Below are 20,410 nucleotides of genomic sequence, written 5' to 3'. Positions count from 1 at the left end.
TTTCACTGCTTCGAGTTGCACCTCTACCAAGGGATCAAAGGTAGGAGGAGATTATTCCCTCTTACATCTCATATCCATTCTGGGTCCCTTCTCTCTGCCTCACAGAGCTCAGCTCACCTGCTGGGAGTAGGGGGACAGAAGTTTCAGGCTGTTTGCTGTGGAGGAGTTTTTGAAAGGCCAGGGCAGAATGAACTCCCTGTTTGGGATGGGATCTGGGGGTTAGGAGATGACACTTTAAGGAAGGGGTTTGCCAAAGCGGCATTTTCCCATCTAATTCACTGGCAGCAGAGTGAGTGTGTTTGAAAATCGCCCTTGTGTGTGTGACACACTCTAGGGTGTTGGGGCTGGTCTGCCACAAAGTGGCACCAACTGACCCAGCCAGTTCCCTATAACTGGTCCCTTCTTATGGGACTGGGCTGGAAGCGGCCAGGGAATCAAGAGTCTCCAATTCATTTAGTTCTAACTGAGCACAGATGAAAATGTTCTCTGTAACTTCTGTCCTGAGATGTCAGGGATCTTTGGTCCCTGCACCCTATCTTAACTACAACTTGACCAAGTGCAGTTTCAGCTGGGTGTTTTATTGGCTGCTTTGCTAAAGTACGACAGAATGTTCAATTCTTATCTTTATTAGACATAGAATAATAGATTATTAGGGTTGGAAGGGACCTCAAGAGATCATCTAGTCCAACCCCCTGCTCAAAGCAGGACCAATCCCCAAATGGCCCCCTCAAGGATTGCGCTCACAACCCTGAGTTTAGCAGGCCAATGCTCAAACCACTGACATACCCCGGAATAAATGGCAAAGCCACCACATGTCCTGATTATCCAGAAGTAGAGCCTGCTGCCTTTCCACTGAGTGTGAACTGAATCAAGATGTAAGGTCTTAGCAGTAGAATCAGCCATGGGAAGAAATCTCCTCACAGCTGGATTGCTGAAAATAGAGATTGAGCATTTGGCATCACTGATACGCCCTGTCCTTATTCCTCCCCACAGGGAACGAGTCCAGCGTGACACCAGCAATGCTCGTGAAGATGATATTCACTGTAAGAGCTTTTGGAGAGTATTGGAGTTAGTGGAGTCTCCAGCACATGAGGGAGAAATGCAGTGGGGCTGGGAGTAAATGTGTTAATTGGTGGGGGATGGACAGATCCCAGATCAAACTGTCTGGCCAAGAGTTAGACTAACAAATTGCCTATGATAAAAGTGGATTGAGGATAAAGAGTTCTTGGGGTCCCAGGGCTCGTGCATCTGAGTCCCTGAGGTTTCTTTGTCCCACCCTTTGCCTGTAATCCCCAGTCCTGCATTGCCATGGCTTAGGGGTCTGAGCCAAACTGTTACCACCTCCCTTCCTTCATGGAAAGGAAAAATCATGGCGAAAGTTCCCATTGGAAAGTGTTCCAGCCCCTTCCCTGGGAGCTGGGTCTGCCCTGTTGCTGACCAGTCCTTTCTGCTCTATGCAAACGAAGACCAGGATGTGACAACACAGCAATAAGTCCCAACAGACACTGCATTGGTGACCAAAAGGTGCACACCCATTAGCTGAAGTCTGAAATACATACGTGGGGGATATTCTTATCTCAGGATACTTGAAGTTCAAGTATAAATAGAGAAAACTCTTGTTTAATATCCTCTAAATGTGTAGGGTGTGTGGAAGCTCTGAGAAGTTCCTGTCAAGTCCCAGAGGGAGATTGTCTCCTGAGAAGAACAGTCTCACACAACCTGCTCGGATCTGTTCAACTTACTAATTTTACACTTTTATTTTAAAAATTAAATAGCAAATTCTAGACCTGGTTGGAAAATAGAGTTTTTTCCTGTGGAATATTTAGACAACAATGAATTTATTTTTAGCATTCACCAAACTTTTCTGTTAGCCATTTCAAATTTTCAGTGACAATCAAAAATCAAAATATTTGAGCTGAAAAACACAATATTTTGATTCAAAATAGTGCAAGAGTTCCTTCTTGGAGCTGTAAGTCAGGTTCCTCATGCTCCTGGTCTCCTCTTTCAGCCAGGATCTCTGGCTCTCCCATGATGCACCACTTTATCCCATAGACTCATAGACTCATAGACTTTAAGGTCAGACGGGACCATTATGATTATCTAGTCTGACCTCCTGCACAATGCAGGCCACAGAATCTCACCCATCCACTTCTATAACAAACCCCTAACCTATGTCTGAGTTACTGAAGTCCCCAAATTGCGGTTTGAAGACCTCAAGCTGCAGAGAATCCTCCAGCAAGTGACCCGTGACCCATGCCCCACACCGCAGAGGAAGGCGAAAAAACTCCAGGGCCTTTGCCAATCTGCCCTGGAGGAAAATTCCTTCCCGACCCCAAATATGGCGATCACTTAAACCCTGAGCATGTGGGCAAGACTCACCAGCAAGCACCCAGGAAAGAATTCTCTGTAGTAACTCAGATCCCAACCCATCTAACATCCCATCACAGACCACTGGGCATACTTACCTGCTGATAATCAAAGATCAATTGCCAAAATTAGGCTATCCCAGCATATCATCCCCTCCATAAATTTATCAAGCTTAGTCTTAAAGCCAGATATGTCTTTTGCCCCCACTACTCCCCTTGGAAGGCTGTTCCAGAACTTCACTCCTCTAATGGTTAGAAACCTTTGTCTAATTTCAAGTCTAAACTTCCTAGTGTCCAGTTTATATCCATTTGTTCTTGTGTCCACATTGGTACTAAGCTGAAATAATTCCTCTCCCTCCCTAATATTTATCCCTCTGATATATTTATAAAGAGCAATCATATCCCCCCTCAACCTTCTTTTGGTTAGGCTAAACAAGCCAAGCTCTTTCAGTCTCCTTTCATAAGACAGGTTTTCCATTCCTCAGATCATCCTAGTAGCCTGTCTCTGAACCTGTTCCAGTTTGAATTCATCCTTCTTAAACATGGGAGACCAGAACTGCACACAGTATTCCAGATGAGGTCTCACCAGTGCCTTATATAACGGTACTAACACCTCCTTATCTTTGCTGGAAATACCTCGCCTGATGCATTCTAAAACCGCATTAGCTTTTTTAACGGCCATATCACATTGGCGGCTCATAGTCATCCTGTGATCAACCAACACTCCGAGGTCCTTCTCCTCCTCTGTTACTTCCAACTGATGCGTCCCCAATTTATAACTAAAATTCTTGTTATTAATCCCTAAATGCATGACCTTGCACTTTTCACTATTAAATTTCATTCTATTACTGTTACTCCAGTTTACAAGGTCATCCAGATCTTCCTGTATGATATCCCGGTCCTTCTCTGTGTTAGCAATACCACCCAGCTTTGTGTCATCCACAAACTTTATTAGCACATTTTTGTGCCAAGGTCAGTAATAAAAAGGTTAAATAAAATTGGTCCCAAAACTGATCCCTGAGGAACTCCACTAGTAACCTCCTTCCAGCCTGACAGTTCACCTTTCAGTACGACCTGTTGTAGTCTCCCCTTTAACCAGTTCCTTATCCACCTTTCAATTTTCATATTGATCCCCATCTTTTCCAATTTAACTAATAATTCCCCATGTGGAACCGTGTCAAATGCCTTACTGAAATCGAGGTAAATTAGATCCACTGCATTTCCTTTGTCTAAAAAATCTGTTACTTTCTCAAAGAAGGAGATCAGGTTGGTTTGGCACGATCTACCTTTTGTGAAACCATGTTGTATTTTGTCCCCATTACCATTGACCTCAATGTCCTTAACTACCCTCTCCTTCAAAAATTTTTCCAAGACCTTACATACTACAGATGTCAAATGAACAGGCCTATAGTTACTCGGATCACTTTTTTTTCCTTTCTTAAAAATAGGAACTATGTTAGCAATTCTCCAGTCGTACGGTACAACCCCTGAGTTTACTGATTCATTAAAAATTCTTGCTAATGGGCTTGCAATTTCATGTGCCAGTTCCTTTAATATTCTTGGATGAAAATTATCTGGGCCCTCCAATTTAGTCCCATTAAGCTGTTCGAGTTTGGCTTCTACCTCGGATGCGGTAATATCTACTGTCATAGGTCTTCTCCCCCACTTGGAGCTTTTGGGTTCCAAGATGGGGACCTGCATGGGCTCCTCTAAACTAATCCTAGTCTAGATCCGGTTCTGCTGCCACCAGTTAAGTTTAAAGTGGGTAACACACTGCCTGTCCCCCAAACTTCCCCTGGGGAACCCAGATTCAAATCCCTTGAATCTCACCAGAGAGAGAGAAACAGCCAGCTCCCCTCCCCCCATTCCCTCTCTCCAGCCTGCTCCGGAGAGATACACACCGAGTCAAATCCTTGACTCAGCACAAAGAGGGACTCCCCTCCCCTTCCCTTGAAAATGCAAACAAGAGAAGAATCAATCAAGTCCTAAAAAGAAAAGAGTTTATTAAAAGAACAAAAAGAAAGTACACTATCTCTGTAATACCAGGATGGAACAATACACAGGGTCTAACTTATAACCTGGAGAGATTTCCCCCTCCCCTTTCTTTCTCAGTAAAATCAAAGTAACAGCAACAGAAATAAAGATATTCCTTCAGCAAAACACACAATTGCAAATGTAGAAATAAACTTATAATACTAGTACGCCTTTCTAATACTCACTAGACTGAATAGATGAAAAATACTACAGAAACCTGGAAGGACTTGATTAAGATGCCTGGACTCCCTTAGATCCGAAGAGAGACTCAACACAAACAAAAACACAGAAAAAAAAATTCCCTCCACAGAGATTTGAAATTATCTTGTCCCTGTTGGTCCTCTGGTCAGGTGTTCATCAGGTACTGCTTGTTAACCCTTTACAGGTAAAAGAGACCTTAACCCTTAACTAACTGTTTATGACATCTACCTTCATATCCTCATTCCCAATTGTCATCCTTCCATTATCCCTAAGCTCCTCATTATCCTTATTAAAGACTGAGGCAAAGTATTTATTTAGATATTGGGCCATGCCTAGATTATCTTTAACCTCCTCTCCATCCTCAGTGTTTAGCGGTCCCACTTCTTCTTTCTTTGTTTTCTTCTTATTTATATGGCTATAGAACCTTTTACTATTGGTTTTAATTCCTTTTGCAAGGTCCAAATCTACATGGCTTTTAGCCTTTCTCACTTCATCCCTACATGTTCTGACCTCAATAAGATAGCTTTCCTTGTTAATCCCGCCCATCTTCCACTCCCTGTAGGCTTTCTGCTTTTTCTTAATCACCTCTCTGAGATGCTTGCTCATCCAGCTTGGTCTACACCTCCTGCCTATGATTTTTTTCCTCTTTCTTGGGATGCAGGCTTCTGATAGTTTCTGCAACTTTGACTTGAAGTAATTCCAGGCCTACTCCGCCTTTAGATCCACAAGTTCTTCAGTCCAATCCACTCCCCTAACTAATTTCCTTAATTCTTTAAAGTTAGCCCTTTTGAAATAAAAAACCCTAGTCCCAGATGTATTTTTGTTTATCCTTCCATCTAGTTTGAACTGAATTAACTCATGATCACTCGAACCAAGGTTGTCCCCTACAACCATTTCTTCTATGAGGTCCTCACTACTCACCAAAACCAAATCTAAAATGGCATCCCCCTTTGTTGGCTCTTCAACTACTTGATGAAGAAATCCATCAGCTATCACATCCAGAAAAATCTGAGCCCTATTAATACTACTAGCACTTGTCCTCCAGTCTATATCTGGGAAGTTAAAGTCTCCCATGATCACAAAATTCCCATTAGTGTTTACTTCATTAAAAACATTAAAGAGGTCTCTATCCATCTCCAAATCAGATCCCGGCGGTCTGTAGCACACCCCAAGCACTATCTCCGGGGAGGCTCTAGTAGCTTTCTTTCCCAATGTGATTTTTACCCAGACAGACTCTGTCTTGTCCATTCTTATTTCTTTACAGTTAACCTCATCATTGATATACAATGCTACTCCACCTTTGCCTTTATTTCTATCTTTCCTAAACAGCACATAGCCTTCAATACCTGTACTCCAGTCATGACTACTATTCCACCATGTTTCTGTTATCCCTATAATATCCGGTTTCACTTCCTGCACCAGTAGCTCTAGTTCCTCCATTTTGTTTCCTAGGCTCCTCGCATTAGTGTACAGACAGCTTAATTTTTGCCGTTTGGCTTCACTGACATTCTTTATCTGGTTAGGCACAGACATTCTACCACCAGTATCACCTATTAGACTGGTATCTACACTACCCTTCCTCCTTATGTCCATTCTTCTGCTCATGGCTGTATCCTCTCTTACTTTGTTTTCTTCCCTCTCGGTGTTAATTTCCGGCGTGGAGATTACCTGGACATCTCCCAACCATCTCCCCCAAGTTCCTAGTTTAAAGCTCTCTTAATCAGTTGGGTGAGCATCCATCATAGAAGTCTATTTCCCTCCTTACTCAGGTGAAGTCCATCCCGAGAGAACAGTCCTCTGTCCATGAATGCTTCCCAGTGGCCGTACATCCCAAAGCCCTCCTTATAGCACCACTGCCTGAGCCATCTGTTGATCGCCATGATCTTGTCACACCTTTGTTGCCCTTCTCTAGGAACAGGCAGAATCCCACTGAAGATCACCTGAGCCTCGATTTCCTTAACCGTCTTTCCCAGCCTGGCATAGTCTCCCTTGATACGTTCCAGCGAGAACCTAGCCGTATCATTCGTTCCCACATGAAGGATAATCAACGGATTCTTTCCCGCTCCCATTAAGATCCTTTTCAGCCTCAGGTCCACATTCCGTATCTTAGCACCCGGCAGACAGCACACCCTTCTGTTCTCCGGATCAGCTCTAGTTACAGGCCTGTCTATTCTTCTCAGTAAGGAGTCCCCAATCACATAGACCTGCCTTTTCGTGGTGACAATCTGATTCTCTGGTCTATCCCCTGCTCCCACTGGCTGCAAGTCCTCTCAATTCCCGTTCGCCCTTGCAATCCTCCGCAACCCATCCTGTGTTCTCCTGGGGCTCATATTTGGTGTTGTCTCCATTGACTCTTCCCCTCTTCCTGTAGGGCTAGCTGCTCTTCTCTTTTTCCTTGCCCTCTCACCTTCAGTGACCACCTGCTTTGTCCCTTCTTCATTTTCCAACTCTGCAAACCTGTTCTTGAGCTCTATTTCTCCTTCACTAGCCTGTCTTTTCCTCTGCCTGGTTCTCTTAGTCACATGCTTCCACCGTCCACTTTCCTCACTCAGCAATCTCCCCTCAGAATTCTTTGGTCCTGCTTCCATCTGCAAGTCTGAGATTCTCCCTTCAGCCGCCTCATTTCTTTGCTCCATCATCTGCTCGAACCCCCTTCTAAACTCGACCAGAGTTTCCACCTGCAACTCCAGTCCTCTGATCTTTTCTTCCATCAGCTCTATCAGGCAGCACTTCATGCAGACGAAACTCTTTTCAGGTCCCCCCTCCAGGATCATGTACATGACGCAGCTTCCACATCCAGTCATCCTCATTGTGTCTTTGACTGCTGCCTCTGTATCGGTCATAGCCTTCCCACCTAAAACCTGTTAGTCCAAGAAACACAAAACAAACCCCCAACAGGCACCAGAACACTGGCAGACCACCACCCACTCCCTTCACTAACCTGTCAGTTCCTCTGCCTACGTCTCTAAGTCTCCCCCTGTCAACTCCCACTGAAACTCCCCTGTTTACAGCTCTGTTTGCTGGCTGCTGTGCCGCTGCAGCTGTCTATGCTGCTGCCTGACTGGCTGGCTACTTTTATAGGACCCCTAGGCAGATAAGCCTTGCCCCCTAAGCAGGGCTCAGCTTCTCTCCCATAACCCTGCCCCTACCAGACTCCACACATACAAACTACAAAATACAATACACAAAATACAAAAACCTGCTCCTCCAACAGAACTCCCAGTGAAACTCCCCTGTTTACAGCTCTGTTTGCTGGCTGCTGTTCCGCTGCAGCTGTCTATTAGCTGTCCCCTCTTGGTGATGGGAAGTAGTACATGATGGGACTTCTTGGTTCCAGTGCATCATGGGAGATGAAGCCCAGCTTGCCAGCCCAGCCCAGAGAGAACAATATCCACAAGATGCAGCTGAACTGCAAGTCCGATTTGGCACCTTACAGTATTTCTGGATTTGGCCAAAATATTTCCATTTTGGGGAATTTGTTTTCTGAACAAAATGTTGAAATATTGTGCCAAAAGCTGCCTTTCTTTGTGACAAAATAGCTCTGTGGAAAATGCAGACAGTTGCCACTGAAGATCTTCAACAGCCGCATTAAATTCTTCTGCTTTGGTATAACCTAGTGACCCTGCTCAGGATCAGGCTCGATTGTGCTCAGTGCTGCCCACGGGGGAGTCCCGCCCTGGCTAGGGGAGAGGTAGGAGCTGAGGGGTTATAGTTTGTGCTCAGTGAGGTGCCTTCCCTGAAGGGCATTTACACCCAGTGCCCATGTGTAACTGTCATTCTCTCCCCAGATGCCTCCGTGAATTGGGTGGGAAGCTCCAGGGTGAGTCACAGCTTTTATTAACAACAAAGTGAAGTCATAGAAAAGTGTGATCCATTTGCCTGTTCCAGCTTGGCAGTGACCCGCGGGCTTGGAACATGGCTTGGAACTCAGGAGTCCCAGGCTTCAGATTGCGTCTCTGGTAACCCTCCCTGCTACAGGCCTCCTAAAGGGGAAGGAAGACAGGCAAGGGGTGCAATCCTGGGAGTTTCCCATTGACTTCAGTAGGGACAGGATTTCCCACAATGTGATATAGGTCTCAGAGGGACGGGCATGGTCCCATACTGCTAGCAGTGGCTGTGTGGTGGTGCATGTTAGTGGCAGGAAAGCTGCTGACACAGCACTTCCTTCCACAAACTGCTTCCTTATGATATTTATTTGTCAATACTCCAGCTGATATTGGCAATGAACAATGAATAACCCTGGATTTTTATTCCTCCTCCTGTAAAGCTGCATGGGAGGAGTTTGGGTCACTGAAATTTTGTCCTTTTATTATTGTTTTTAATATGTATTATTTTAATGAGTGTTTATATCAGTGTCCCAAAGGGGGAAGCTGTGTGCCACTATCATGGAGGGATACCTGGTCTCCTCAGAGTTAAGATTGAAGTTAGCATCTTGTTATCAGTCTGATTTTCACCCACATCCTCTCTCCAGTAGACATGAAATTTTCATTGCCATATCTCGTCATGGGGGATATCTTGTCCTGAAAGCTTGGGATCAAGAAAGTAAATGATCTCAGAGAGATAGAGGCTCACTCCCTCTCCAGAGACTTTCCTAGTAGTAAATGATTTATCCCTTAGATCTTTTAGTACATGACTGTAGGACAGGGTACTACCTACAGAGATATTCATGACTCGTGAATTCAGAAGCTGGTTTAACCCTATCAGAATGATACATATTGGTCCCCCTTTGACCTAAGCAGATAACCAATGTTTGGGATCTTGCGGGTTGTTCTGTTGAGAGGCAAAAGTGATGACAGAGTCAGGTATGTTCTTTGATGCAACCCCATTTATTTACAGAATCCTGTTTCCCTGAACACAACAGGAACCAAACTCCAGGAGGCACTTTTCTTTGCTCCTTGCTCCAAGCCAACACCTACCCAAAATCTCTCTCTCAGCTTTTTCTCAGGGTCCTGCTCCAAGTGCTTCTCTGGCTGTGTCTGTCTTTCTTGTTACTTTCTCTATTTGCTTCTGAGGTGTTTCTGCTGCATGTGTTACATGACCCACCCCTGCATTTATTATCAGACCCCAAGGAACCCTGTTGGCCCACATGGCGCTTCCATGCCAGGGCTTGCCTGCGGTCTAGTCCTTGGGTGGTGGTTGCCCATTTCTTCAGCTAAAACTAAGCAAAGAGGGATTTAATGATTTCCCTATTTAGCCTGAATGGCAGGGGTTATCACAGACACCAACTTCAGCAATGTGCTGTGATTGCCTATAGGTCTTGTTGCCTTCTTTGCAGGGCCGCCCAGAGGGCGTGGCAAGTGGGGCAATTTGCCCCAGGCCCTGGGCCCAGCAGGGGCCCCCGCGAGAGTTTTTCGGGGCCCCTGGAGCAGGGTCCTTGACTTGCTCCAGGGGCCCCCGGAAAACTCTCCAGGGCCCCCGGAAAACTCTCACGGGGCCCGTCCCGGGCCCCTGGAGCTTCTTCGCTCCCGGTCTTCGCTGGCGGGGGGTCCTTCCTCTCCGGGACAGAAGGACCCCCCCGCCGCCGAATTACCGCCGAAGTGGGACCCGCCGCTGGAGTGCAGCCGGGTCTTTGGCAGTAAGTCGGCGGCGGGGGGGGTCCTTCCGTTCCGGGACCTGCCGCCAAAGTGCCCCAAAGACCCGCTGCGGGCACCCCCCGCTGCCGAATTACCGCCGAAGACCCAGCTGTACTTCGGCAGCGGGTCCCTCTTTGGCGTTAATTCGGTGGCGGGAGGTCCCCGCCGTGGGTCTTTGGGGCACTTTGGCGGCGGGTCCCGGAACGGAAGGACCCCCCCGCCACCGACTTACCGCCGAAGCGCCCCCCCCCGCCGCCCAAGACCCCGGGCCCCCAGAATCCTCTGGGCGGCCCTGCTTCTTTGTTTGCTTCTAAGGTGTTTCTGCTGCTTGTGTCACATAGCCTGACTCTGCTTTTCTTATCAGACCCAAAGGAACCCTCTTGGACCATATGGCCCTGCCATTCCCATGCTTTTCTGCAATCTAGTCATTGTGTGGTGGTTTCCCATTGCTTCAGCCAAAACTAAATAAAGGGGCATTCAGTGGTTCCCTTATTTAACCTGAATGGAAGGTGCTTATCACAGCCACCAAATTCAGTAAGGTGCTGTGATTGCCCAAAGATCAGAGACGTGCTTAATGGGAGCCACCCAATCTCCAGGATATGAAAAGTATACTAAAAATGGTCCAGAACCATTATAAATATCACCATTAATAACATCAGTGATTAAAATATGAAACTGGACAGGAAAAAATAAAATGCCTGCAGCATAGAAAAATCCTTATATCAGACAATAACATCCCATCGCAGGGATAACCTGGCACTACCTGAATGGGTTATCTAGCATGGAAAGAGGGAGAAGGGCTCCTCTGCCCAACTGGTAGGCATCAGGGCAAAGCCCAGCTGTCCAAACTAGGGGGTAGAAAAAGGCCAGACCAAGGCTAGGGAGGGGGAAAGCTGAGTTGCCTGCCTCAGAGGGGTTGATGTAGGAAGTGAGGCCATTGGTGTTTCCCAGCCTAGATGCCCATTAGAACTGCTCCCGATGTACGTACAACAGTGCTGTCAGATGGACATTTTCTGGCTTCATTTCTCTGGCTTTAGGGTGGCTTAGCAGAAGAGTAACATTACTTTTTTTTATCTGAAAGGATCCACCACCCCAGAGAGAAGAGATATCGACATACACGGACGTCATCCTATGACTATTCAGTTGACAAGTGCTTATCACAGTGCGGCCACATCAAAGAACCTCCCAGAATCAAAGGCCACTATAGCGGTTGTGCAGCAATGAAGAGGTGGACCTTCTCTTTGGCCACAACAGGACAATGTACAGCACCCCAAGGTGCTATAGGGCACTATAATATTTTACAGACACATGCAGCCTGTTTGCCTTTTGGAAAAAATGTTTCTTCTGAATAAAATTGGTAAAAATACCCAAACTCTGTATTCCTACCCCCTTACTCTTTATATAGATCGCTCAGCTCCCAAGCCCTCTCAGTTCTGTGTAGTGATTCCACTGCCAACCCAAAGTATCCAAAAATCATGTGGCCGCTCCCGTCCCTCCTAAAACCAAGTTTGCCTTAAATTAATGAGGTTTTTTAAAAAAAAAATTGTGTCTTTTTCTTTGTCTTCTAGTCTTGAATCTTTTGGGATCATATTTAAAAAAAAAATCTCTTGATTTTTTGTTGGGTTCTTTGTAGGAATAAAATTAGAAAAGCCAAGGCACGAAAAGAGATTCAACTAGCTAGAAACACAAAGGGTAAGAAGAAAACATTCTACAAATACATTAGAAGCAAGAAAAGACCAAGGACAGAGTAGGTCTGTTACTCAGTCCGGGGACGGGGGGAGGGGCGGAGAGAGAGACAACAAAAGAAACTGTGCAAATGGAAGAAGTGCTAAATTACTTTTTTGTTTCAATTTTCACCAAAAATGTTAGTAGCAAATGGACATCTAACATAGTGAATGCCAGTGAAAATGAGGTAGGATCAGAGGTTTAAATAAGGAAAGAACAAGTTTAAAATTAGATTAATTAGATGTCTTCAGGTCACATGATGAAATACATCCTAAAATAATGAAGGAGATGACTGAGGAGATAACAATTATCTTCGAAAAGTCATGGAAGACAGGAGAGATTCCAGATGACTGGAAAAGGGCAAATCCAGTGCTTACTTATAAAAAAGGAAATAAGGACAACCCAGGGAATTACAGACCAGTCATCTTAACTTGAGTACTCGGAAAGATAATGGAGCATATTTAAGTAATCAATTTGCAAACATCTAAAGTCAATAAGGTGATAACTAATACTCAGCATGGATTTATCAAGCACAAATTGTGACAAATCAACTTAGTAGCTCTCTTTGTCAGGGTAACCCAGTAGCTGTGGTATATCTTGACTTTAATAAGGGTTTTGATGCTGTCTCGCATGACCTCCTCATAAACAAACTAAGGAAATGCAACCCAGATGGAGCTATTATGAGGTGGGTGCATAACTGACTGGGAAACCATTTCCAGAGAGTAATTATCAGTGGTTCATAGTCAATCTGGAAGGGAATATTGAGTGGGGTCCTGCAGGAATCAGTACTGGGTCCGGTTCTGTTCAGTATCTTCATCAGTGATTCATGGCATACAGAATACATGTATAAAGTTTGTGGATGATACCAAGCTGCAAATGCTTTGGATAGCATTAAAGTTCAAAATTATCAGGACAAACTGGAGAAATGGTCTGATGTAAATAGAATGAAATTCAATAAGGACAAATGCAAAGTACTCCACTTAAGAAGGACCCATCAGTTGCACACATACAAAATGGGAGATGACTGCCTAGGAAGGAGTACAGCGGAAAGGGATCTGAGGGTCATAGTGGATCACAAGCTAAATATAAGTCAACAATGTAACACTGTTGCAAGAAAAGTGCACATCATTCTGGGATGTATTAGCAGGAGTGTTGTAAACACAACATGAGAAGTATTTTTTCCACTCTACTCTGAGCTGATATGGCCTCAACTGGAGTATTGTGTCCAGTTCTGGGCACCACATTTCAACAAAGATGTGATCAAATTGGAGCAAGTCCAGAGAAGAGAAACAGAAATGAATAAAGAACAGGAGTACTTGTGGCACCTTAGAGACTAAAAAAATTATTTAAGCATAAGCTTTTGTGGGCTACAGCCCCACTATATCTGATGCATGTAGTGGAAAATACAGAAGGAAGATATATATATATACACACAGAGAACATGAAATGATGGGTGTTACCATAAACACTCTAATGAGAGTGATCAGTTCAGGTGAGGTATTATCAGCAGGAGAGAAAAAGAACTGTTTGTAGTGGTAATGAAAATGGCCTGTTTCCAGCAATTGACAAGGAGATGTAAGGAACTGGGGCGAGGGGCGGGGGGAGAGAGATAAGCATGGGGAAATAGTTTTACTATGTGTAATGGCCCATCCACTCCCAGTCTTCATTCAAGTCTGGTTTGCTGGTGTCCAATTTGCAAATTAATTCAAATTCAGCAGTCTCTCACGGAAGCATGAGGAGATAGCAGTTACTAGGTCTGGACAGGGTGTTGGCGAGACACCATTGGTCAGTGCTGAAGAATAATGCGTAATAACATAACTATTCTGACAGGTGGAGTCGGCAGCAACAAGGGCTGGGTTCAGTATCCAGGGGTCCCTATCATAAACATACAGCTAAGGGTAGCATAAATTCCATCCTTACCCTGTAAAGGATTAATCCCTCCTTTACCTGTAAAGGGTTAAGAAGCTCAGATAACCTGGTTGGCACCTGACCAAAAGGACCAATAAGGGGAGAAGATACTGTGGAGGAGAGTTGGGGCCTGGGGTGGAGCAGGCGTGGAGTGTGAGTGGTGCCGTGGGCAGAAGAGACAGGACAGGCAGCTAGCATCCCCCAGGGGAAGCTTCACTCACTAGCCATGCCCTGTGGTCATGCAGCGACCCCTGAAGAAGAGTCAGCCAAACAGAGCAAAGTTCAGAGGTTATTACAGGGCAGCTCCAAACTCGCAACACCCCATGATTGTCATTTCTTCCCCAAACATCCACCTGCCAATGTCCTGCCTGCGCTGGGAAGCTGATTGCTAGTTGCTACCGGGGTGGAAATGGCTGGTTTGGCCACTGCCTGCACCAGGAGAAAGATGTTTTCACATGTAAGAAATCCCTGGGGTTCACCTCCACCAGCTAAAGGCATGTAAAATGCCCATGGCACGGAGGCGGCCCAGTCTCCACTAGGATCTGACAGTGAGAGCGCTGTCTGGTTCAGCCAGCTCATTGCTCTTACACCTTTCATTGATTGTAGATTCAGCTTCTTTGGGCAGCGCTGCCCAGGGCTCCCCGCTCTCCATTCACTGCTAGGTCCCATCACAACCTGCAGTAAACTGACAGCCAGGCCATAGGGTTTAAATGCAGCACACCCAGCAGCAAAGCTAGACACAGCACACAGGGCATTGGGGTCACACTTTACAGCTCCACACCACAGCCACAGGCTAGAAACTTACTTTTATTTGTTTTAAACCAAAGCTGAGATTCTCCCACAATCCCAGGACTCCAGGAGCTGGGGCTTTATCATGGGCCTTGGCAATGCTGCCACTGGCAGCCTGTTCCCCTCCTACACCACAGCCCCCTCACTGCAATTTCCAACGATGTCTGAACTTCCCCATGTCCTTGTTCCATGAGAAGCTTCTGCAGCATCGTCCCTGCTCCCAGTGAGACCAGCCAGCCAGCCCTGCTAGAGCCCAGGGGAGGACTCTGGGTTTGGGCAGGGGGCGGGGTTCAGCCCTTGGGGTGATGCTCAGTGTGAGGCTAACACAATCCAGTCTGATACACAGATTCGGTCACCCACTTGCACTGCCTGAGGCTGGCAGGAACAGTAAGTGTGTGTCTGCAATGAGAGTGAGTCAGTGCTACTGTGAGACCCTTCCCCGCTGCATCCCCTGACCAACCAGTGTGTATTGAATTTTCTACATTTAACAGTCCTGTTAAACATTCTGATTTAACAGGGGATTGGTTTAAAGCGTTATCATGAATTGCTGTGATTCTCTTTTGAGTTTGGGGTGGGAAGGAAACATTTGACGTGTCGCCATTTCCCCACTTTCCCATTAGAGCGAGGTTCTTTCAGGGCTGCCCTGGGGGTGGGGGAAGGGGGCAATTTGCTCCAGGCCCCAGGCCCTGCAGGGGCCCCCACGAGAATATAGTATTCTATAGTATTGCAACTTTTTTTTATGGACGGGACCCCCGAAATTGCTTTGCCCCAGGCCCCCTGAATCCTCTGGGCGGCCCTGGGTTCTTTCCCAGGTGTCAGCATTTGTGTCTGATTCCCCAAAAACATTTCCTGGCCCTGGTAGGCCTGGGAGAAGAGTCAGATCCAGAGACCATTCTGGAGTCAAGTTCTTAGTGTTTTTCTTTCATGATTCCCTTTGCCCCTTGGGAGGAGTTCGGCAGGTGGGTTTCAGACGTGGAGGGTTTGGCTGTTCTTTTCCCCCTTCTGTCTGGGGGGTGTTTCCGGGTGTTGATGCTCCTGCTCTGTTTTATCCCCAGTCCTCTGTTTTGTGGGCAGGAGCTTTTGGAAATGTTCTCCCACAGATGGCCTTGCCCTGGTTTTTTTCCATTTCCTTGTCTGTGGGGGCTGGGGGCTGTCCAGACGATGGGTCTGTTTTTCCTGTGACATGTCCTGTGTTGTTTTCTTCCCCTTCCCTCTCATTCAGGGCAGGGGTCTGTGCAGGGACTCTGGAATCTCCCTGACTAAACAGACCCACTAACTCCTAATTTTTGGAGGAAATCCCAGTTGTTGGGGGGGGGGGGCAGATGCTGAGGGGTTTCCCCTGGTCCTTCCCTGCAGCATGACCAGTGCTGAGGAATGGGAACAATCTCTCAGAACCTTCCACAGGAATCTCCAGGATAAGGGCCATTGAACTGACACTATAGAATGAGAGACTCCCCCCTTCTAGATCCAGATACACCCCAACCACTGTCAGTGTCACACCCCAGCTCTTGGATCACAGTGTCGTCCTCCCCGGGGAAATACTGCTTCCCAGATCTCCGCAGAGCCCAGCACCCCCCCTCAAGGAGTCTCTCCAGCCTCTCCTGTCTCACTCTGTCTCTCACAGACTCACTCAGCACCCCCAGCTCCCAGTCCTGGCTGTCCCCCACCTCTACCTCCCAGTAACCCCGGCAAGCCTCTCCCTCCCCATCATGAACCTTCCTGGCCACAAATCCCTCCCTCCCCACAGCAACCAGGGCCCCAGATGGGGTAGCCAGCTCTAAGGAGGCAGGGTCATGTTGGATTCTTCGGCCATCCTTAGGGATGGTGAGCTCGGGGTGTTTGAATCTGGATCCAGGGTGACAGGAACTGGGGAGAGAAACCAGAATATCCCCATTAGCCATGGGTCAGTTGGGGACCCCACAATCTGACAGGAGAGAGATTCCAGCCAGCACAGCTGGAGTGAAGGACAGCCTAAGGGTTGGGGTGGTTAGTGGGACTGGCACTGCTAGCCTGGATCCAGCCTTGGGCTCCAGGGAGCTCCAGGGCTGTGATTGGGCCTGAGCTGGTGGAGAGGTGTGGAGAGCTGGAGTGGGGGATTGGACTTCTTGTATACTATCACTATCCCCTGCACAGGATCTGTCCCTGAGAAGGGTTAGAGATTCTGGGCAAAGTTCCCTCTAAGCTGCACGGCCACTCAACAGGCTATCAAGAGCCACATAGGTGGGAAAAGGCATCTCTCCCCTGGCCCAACCCAGTCCTGGAGCTGCTGTGACCCGGGAGAGGCACCTCTCCCTCTGCCCCGGGCTGCTGTGGGGGGGGGGCTGGGGGGAGTCCTCTCTCCCTGCTGCAGCCCCGGGGCAGCCTGCACCCCAAACCCATCATACCCAGCCCCACCCAGAGCCCACACCCCCAGCCAGAGCCCTCATCCCCTGCATCGTAACCCTCTGCCCCAGCCCTCAACCCCCTCCCGCAACCTGAACCCCTCGACCCCACCCCCTCCACACATCATCTCCATATTGGTGCAATTAACAAAATTCATTCCACACATGGATGTAAAACATTAGAGGGAACATTGCTCCTGGGGGCCCATGGATTGTGTCCAGTGGGCTGAAGACGCTGCAGGCTGTAGAGAGAGGCCTGTTTGGGAAGCTGATGGGGTAGGGACGGATCATCACTGATGGGCAAATGGGAGATGGGATGTGGGCTTCAGGACTAGCTGAGGTGGGGATTGCGAGGGAGCTGCCCGGAGATGAGACTTACTGCTCAGGGCAGCGTGTTCAGGATCATTCACAGCATCCAGCCCCATGGCTCTGCAGCCAGCTCCCTCCCTGCCCCACCTGTCCCATGGGCACCTCACACCCCTGACAGCTCAGCCCCTCACAGCCCCACTCACCCATGTAGCTCTGAGCCCTCATGAAATCTGCAAGGGAAGAGGAACAAACATGGTCAGGGGCCTGGCAAGTGCAGGGAACTCGCTCACACAGGAGATGCCGTTCTGGGAGAGGAGTAAGGCAGATATAAAGGAACCAAGCAATGTGAAATGTGACATGACAACACATTCTCTTACCTAGCTGTGTGACTGCTTTGTCTGAAATGGAAAGAGACAGAGTTATTCCCTGGCATTTAGGCAGAGGACTGAGTTCTGGGTGCTGCTCTGTGACCAGGTGATCACTTTATACATTCTTCGTGGTCCCTCACTGCAAAAGGAGAAAGGTCCCAGTTCACCCCAGAGACCAGAGATTTCTGGTAACTGCAATGCCCATCTCTCAGGCATGCCTTTTTATTGCATCTTAGTATTGGGGACTGGAGCAAATGTTGCTCTCAGTGGTGCTGCTGTAAATCCAAAATAACTGCATGTGTTCCCCTGGAACAAGTCTGGATTTACACCGGTGTCACTCAGAATTCAGGCCTGTAAGAAGCTGTTGTTTGGCTGCAGTGGCCCCCAGTAGATTTGAAATTTTAAAAGCAAATTGACAGAATAAAATTCCTGGGTGGGATTTACAAAGCATCCAACCTTGATGGAAGAGGCATGTCCGGAGCCCTCTATGGCTCTGACATTGTTCAGCCTTCCATCTCAGGAGAATTTCTTTCCTGTGATACTAACAGCCCTTTGGAGCATCAAAACTACACACTCCAGCTGTAACTAAGGGATAGACATGCAGATGATTGGAGCTTAGAGCTGGGATCTGGCCTTGGCAACAAAGCATGGAAACGTGAGCCATGTTCTGGGAAATGGCGCAGAAGAGCCTGCACTGCAGCAGTCATCTATAGAAAGCGGTTGGCCCCTGTCTGCTGCATCAGAACAATGTGATCAGCATTGGATGGTAAAGGCCAGGTGACACCTTTCTGTCTACCCTAAGGTGGCCATATTTCCCAAAGGGAAAACAGGACACCATGTGGGGCTGGCCCAAAGCTCCCTCCCCACAGGACAGGCTTCAGCTGCTTGCCCAAGGTGTCCTTCCCCAACAAGACTGTCACTGGTCACTCGAACCTTGCCCCCTGCTTGAGGATGCCGCTGGTCACTGGAACCCTGCCTGCACCCCCAACTGGAACTCTCCCTTCCTTTTCCCCCACCCCCCACAGCCCAGCCTCCCCCCTGTTCAGGGCTGGCATCTCTGCTTGCCCCCCACATGTTCCTCTGCACCACACGCCACTTTTCTCATGAAAGTTGGCATTTGTCTCATTTGCTTTTGCCAACTGATCAGGGCTTTAAAAATGGATTGTCCCGCCAAAACGGGACGTATGGTCACCCTCGTCTAACCAGGCACAAGGACTGGTAACCCTGTGTCTGCTGCAGAGCTCACAGTGCTGCCGTGGGACTGGAGTGACTAATGTGACTCAGATTCAGCATGGGTCATTCCAAACAGAGTGACGTGGGGTTGTTCCAAACTTTGGGTACATCTACACTGCAGCTGGGAGTGAGTTTCCCAGTTTGGGCAGGCAGACACACATTAGTTCTGCTCAAGGTAGTGAGCTAAAAGCAGCAGGGCAGCCTGGGGTAGCTCAGGTGGTGCCTTGGGCTAGTATAAATCTGCCTGTATCCTCTGGGTATGTACTTGGATGGTTACACTGAGCCGCTGCACCTGCTATTCACAACCACATTGCTATTGTTAGCATTACCTCAAGCAGAACTAGTTTGTGTCTTGCTACCCAAGCTGGGAAGGTCGCTCCCAGCTGCAGTCAGGGAGGATTTAAGGGGCGTCCTGAGATGCCGAGCTTGGGGGGCACCAAATTTGGGGTACTGTTTTTGTTGTTAGCAACAAAAGGGAAAATAGAATGTTTGAAGTAACATGCTTCAGTTATTCCATATGAGGATTCATTTTTCACTAACCTACTAGAATGTTCTAGACCTTTGTAGAATCTTGTGGAACCTTCCAAACTTTTTGAAAGCTACATTTTCATGCATCTGACGAAGTGGGTATTCACCCACAAAAGCTCATGCTCCAATACGTCTGTTAGTCTATAAGGTGCCACAGGACTCTTTGTCGCTTTACAGATCCAGACTAACATGGCTACCCCTCTGATACATTTTCCTTGAACCTTCTAGAATGTTGTCAGCCATGCCCTCACAGGCATATAAGGAGGAAGATGTCACCTGTCAGTCAGTGAGATATAGGAATGAACTGAAGTGAAGTGAGAGCCCAGCTGTGATATTGTGAACTTTGTTTTATTGTGTAATTGTGAAAGTGTGCTTGTGTTTTAAGACTTGAAGAGTATAATTAGTGAAGGACATATTTAAAGAGACACCAGAGATATCTATCGAACCCCTATGTACACAACAATATAAAAGAAATACTTCTTTTGCCATGCTTAACACGTAATGTTTGATGGCTTTCTAAGACTGGAATATAGATGTTTGCTCTTCCTAATACTGTCTGTCTCCCCCATAGAAAATAAAAGATGTCCCTGAAGAAGCCTTCAGGAGCTTAGTATAGGAAGCAAAAAGCTCAGTTGAAATCTAGTTTGCAGCAAGGGACAAATTTGATTGGAAAATATCTGAAACAGAACAACATAGAGCTGGCTTTAGATAGTAATGATTGTCCTACTGCAGAAGAAATTGAGTTGTGAAGTGAAAATGATGGAAATCCTATTTCTAAGAAATTATCAGATTTATCTGAAGACAGAGAACGGAAATGTGAGGAAAGTGATGGAGAATTGTCCTGTTTTCCTGGAGGCATAAAGGAGAGTGATGATAAAGAAGACTGTGGCTCCCGTGAAAAGGAGAGTAATGACAAAGAAAAATCTGGTTTACACGAAAAGGAGAGAAATTATAAATGTAACCCTTCTGCTAGGTGAAGCCAGCAGCAACAGGGG

General features: G+C 47.1%; 1 protein-coding gene across 1 annotated transcript in view; it reads right to left on the bottom strand.

Annotated features, from left to right (window-relative positions):
• Positions 1–16,347: 16,347 nt before the first annotated feature.
• The window catches only part of LOC123350604 (butyrophilin subfamily 3 member A2-like), a 70,412-nt gene continuing 66,349 nt past the window's right edge, over positions 16,348–20,410 (bottom strand). The window contains exons 26-28 of the mRNA XM_044989256.1: positions 17,664–17,684; positions 17,490–17,516; positions 16,348–16,462 (exon numbers count right to left, since the gene is read on the bottom strand). Of these exons, the coding sequence (XP_044845191.1) occupies positions 16,374–16,462; positions 17,490–17,516; positions 17,664–17,684 (137 nt within the window). The 3' untranslated portion in view covers positions 16,348–16,373. The remainder of the gene's footprint in view (positions 16,463–17,489; positions 17,517–17,663; positions 17,685–20,410) is intronic.

The sequence above is a fragment of the Mauremys mutica genome, chromosome 15, assembly GCF_020497125.1.
Source record: "Mauremys mutica isolate MM-2020 ecotype Southern chromosome 15, ASM2049712v1, whole genome shotgun sequence".
Taxonomy (NCBI): domain Eukaryota; kingdom Metazoa; phylum Chordata; order Testudines; family Geoemydidae; genus Mauremys; species Mauremys mutica.
This window is presented reverse-complemented; position numbering and strand designations above follow the sequence as displayed.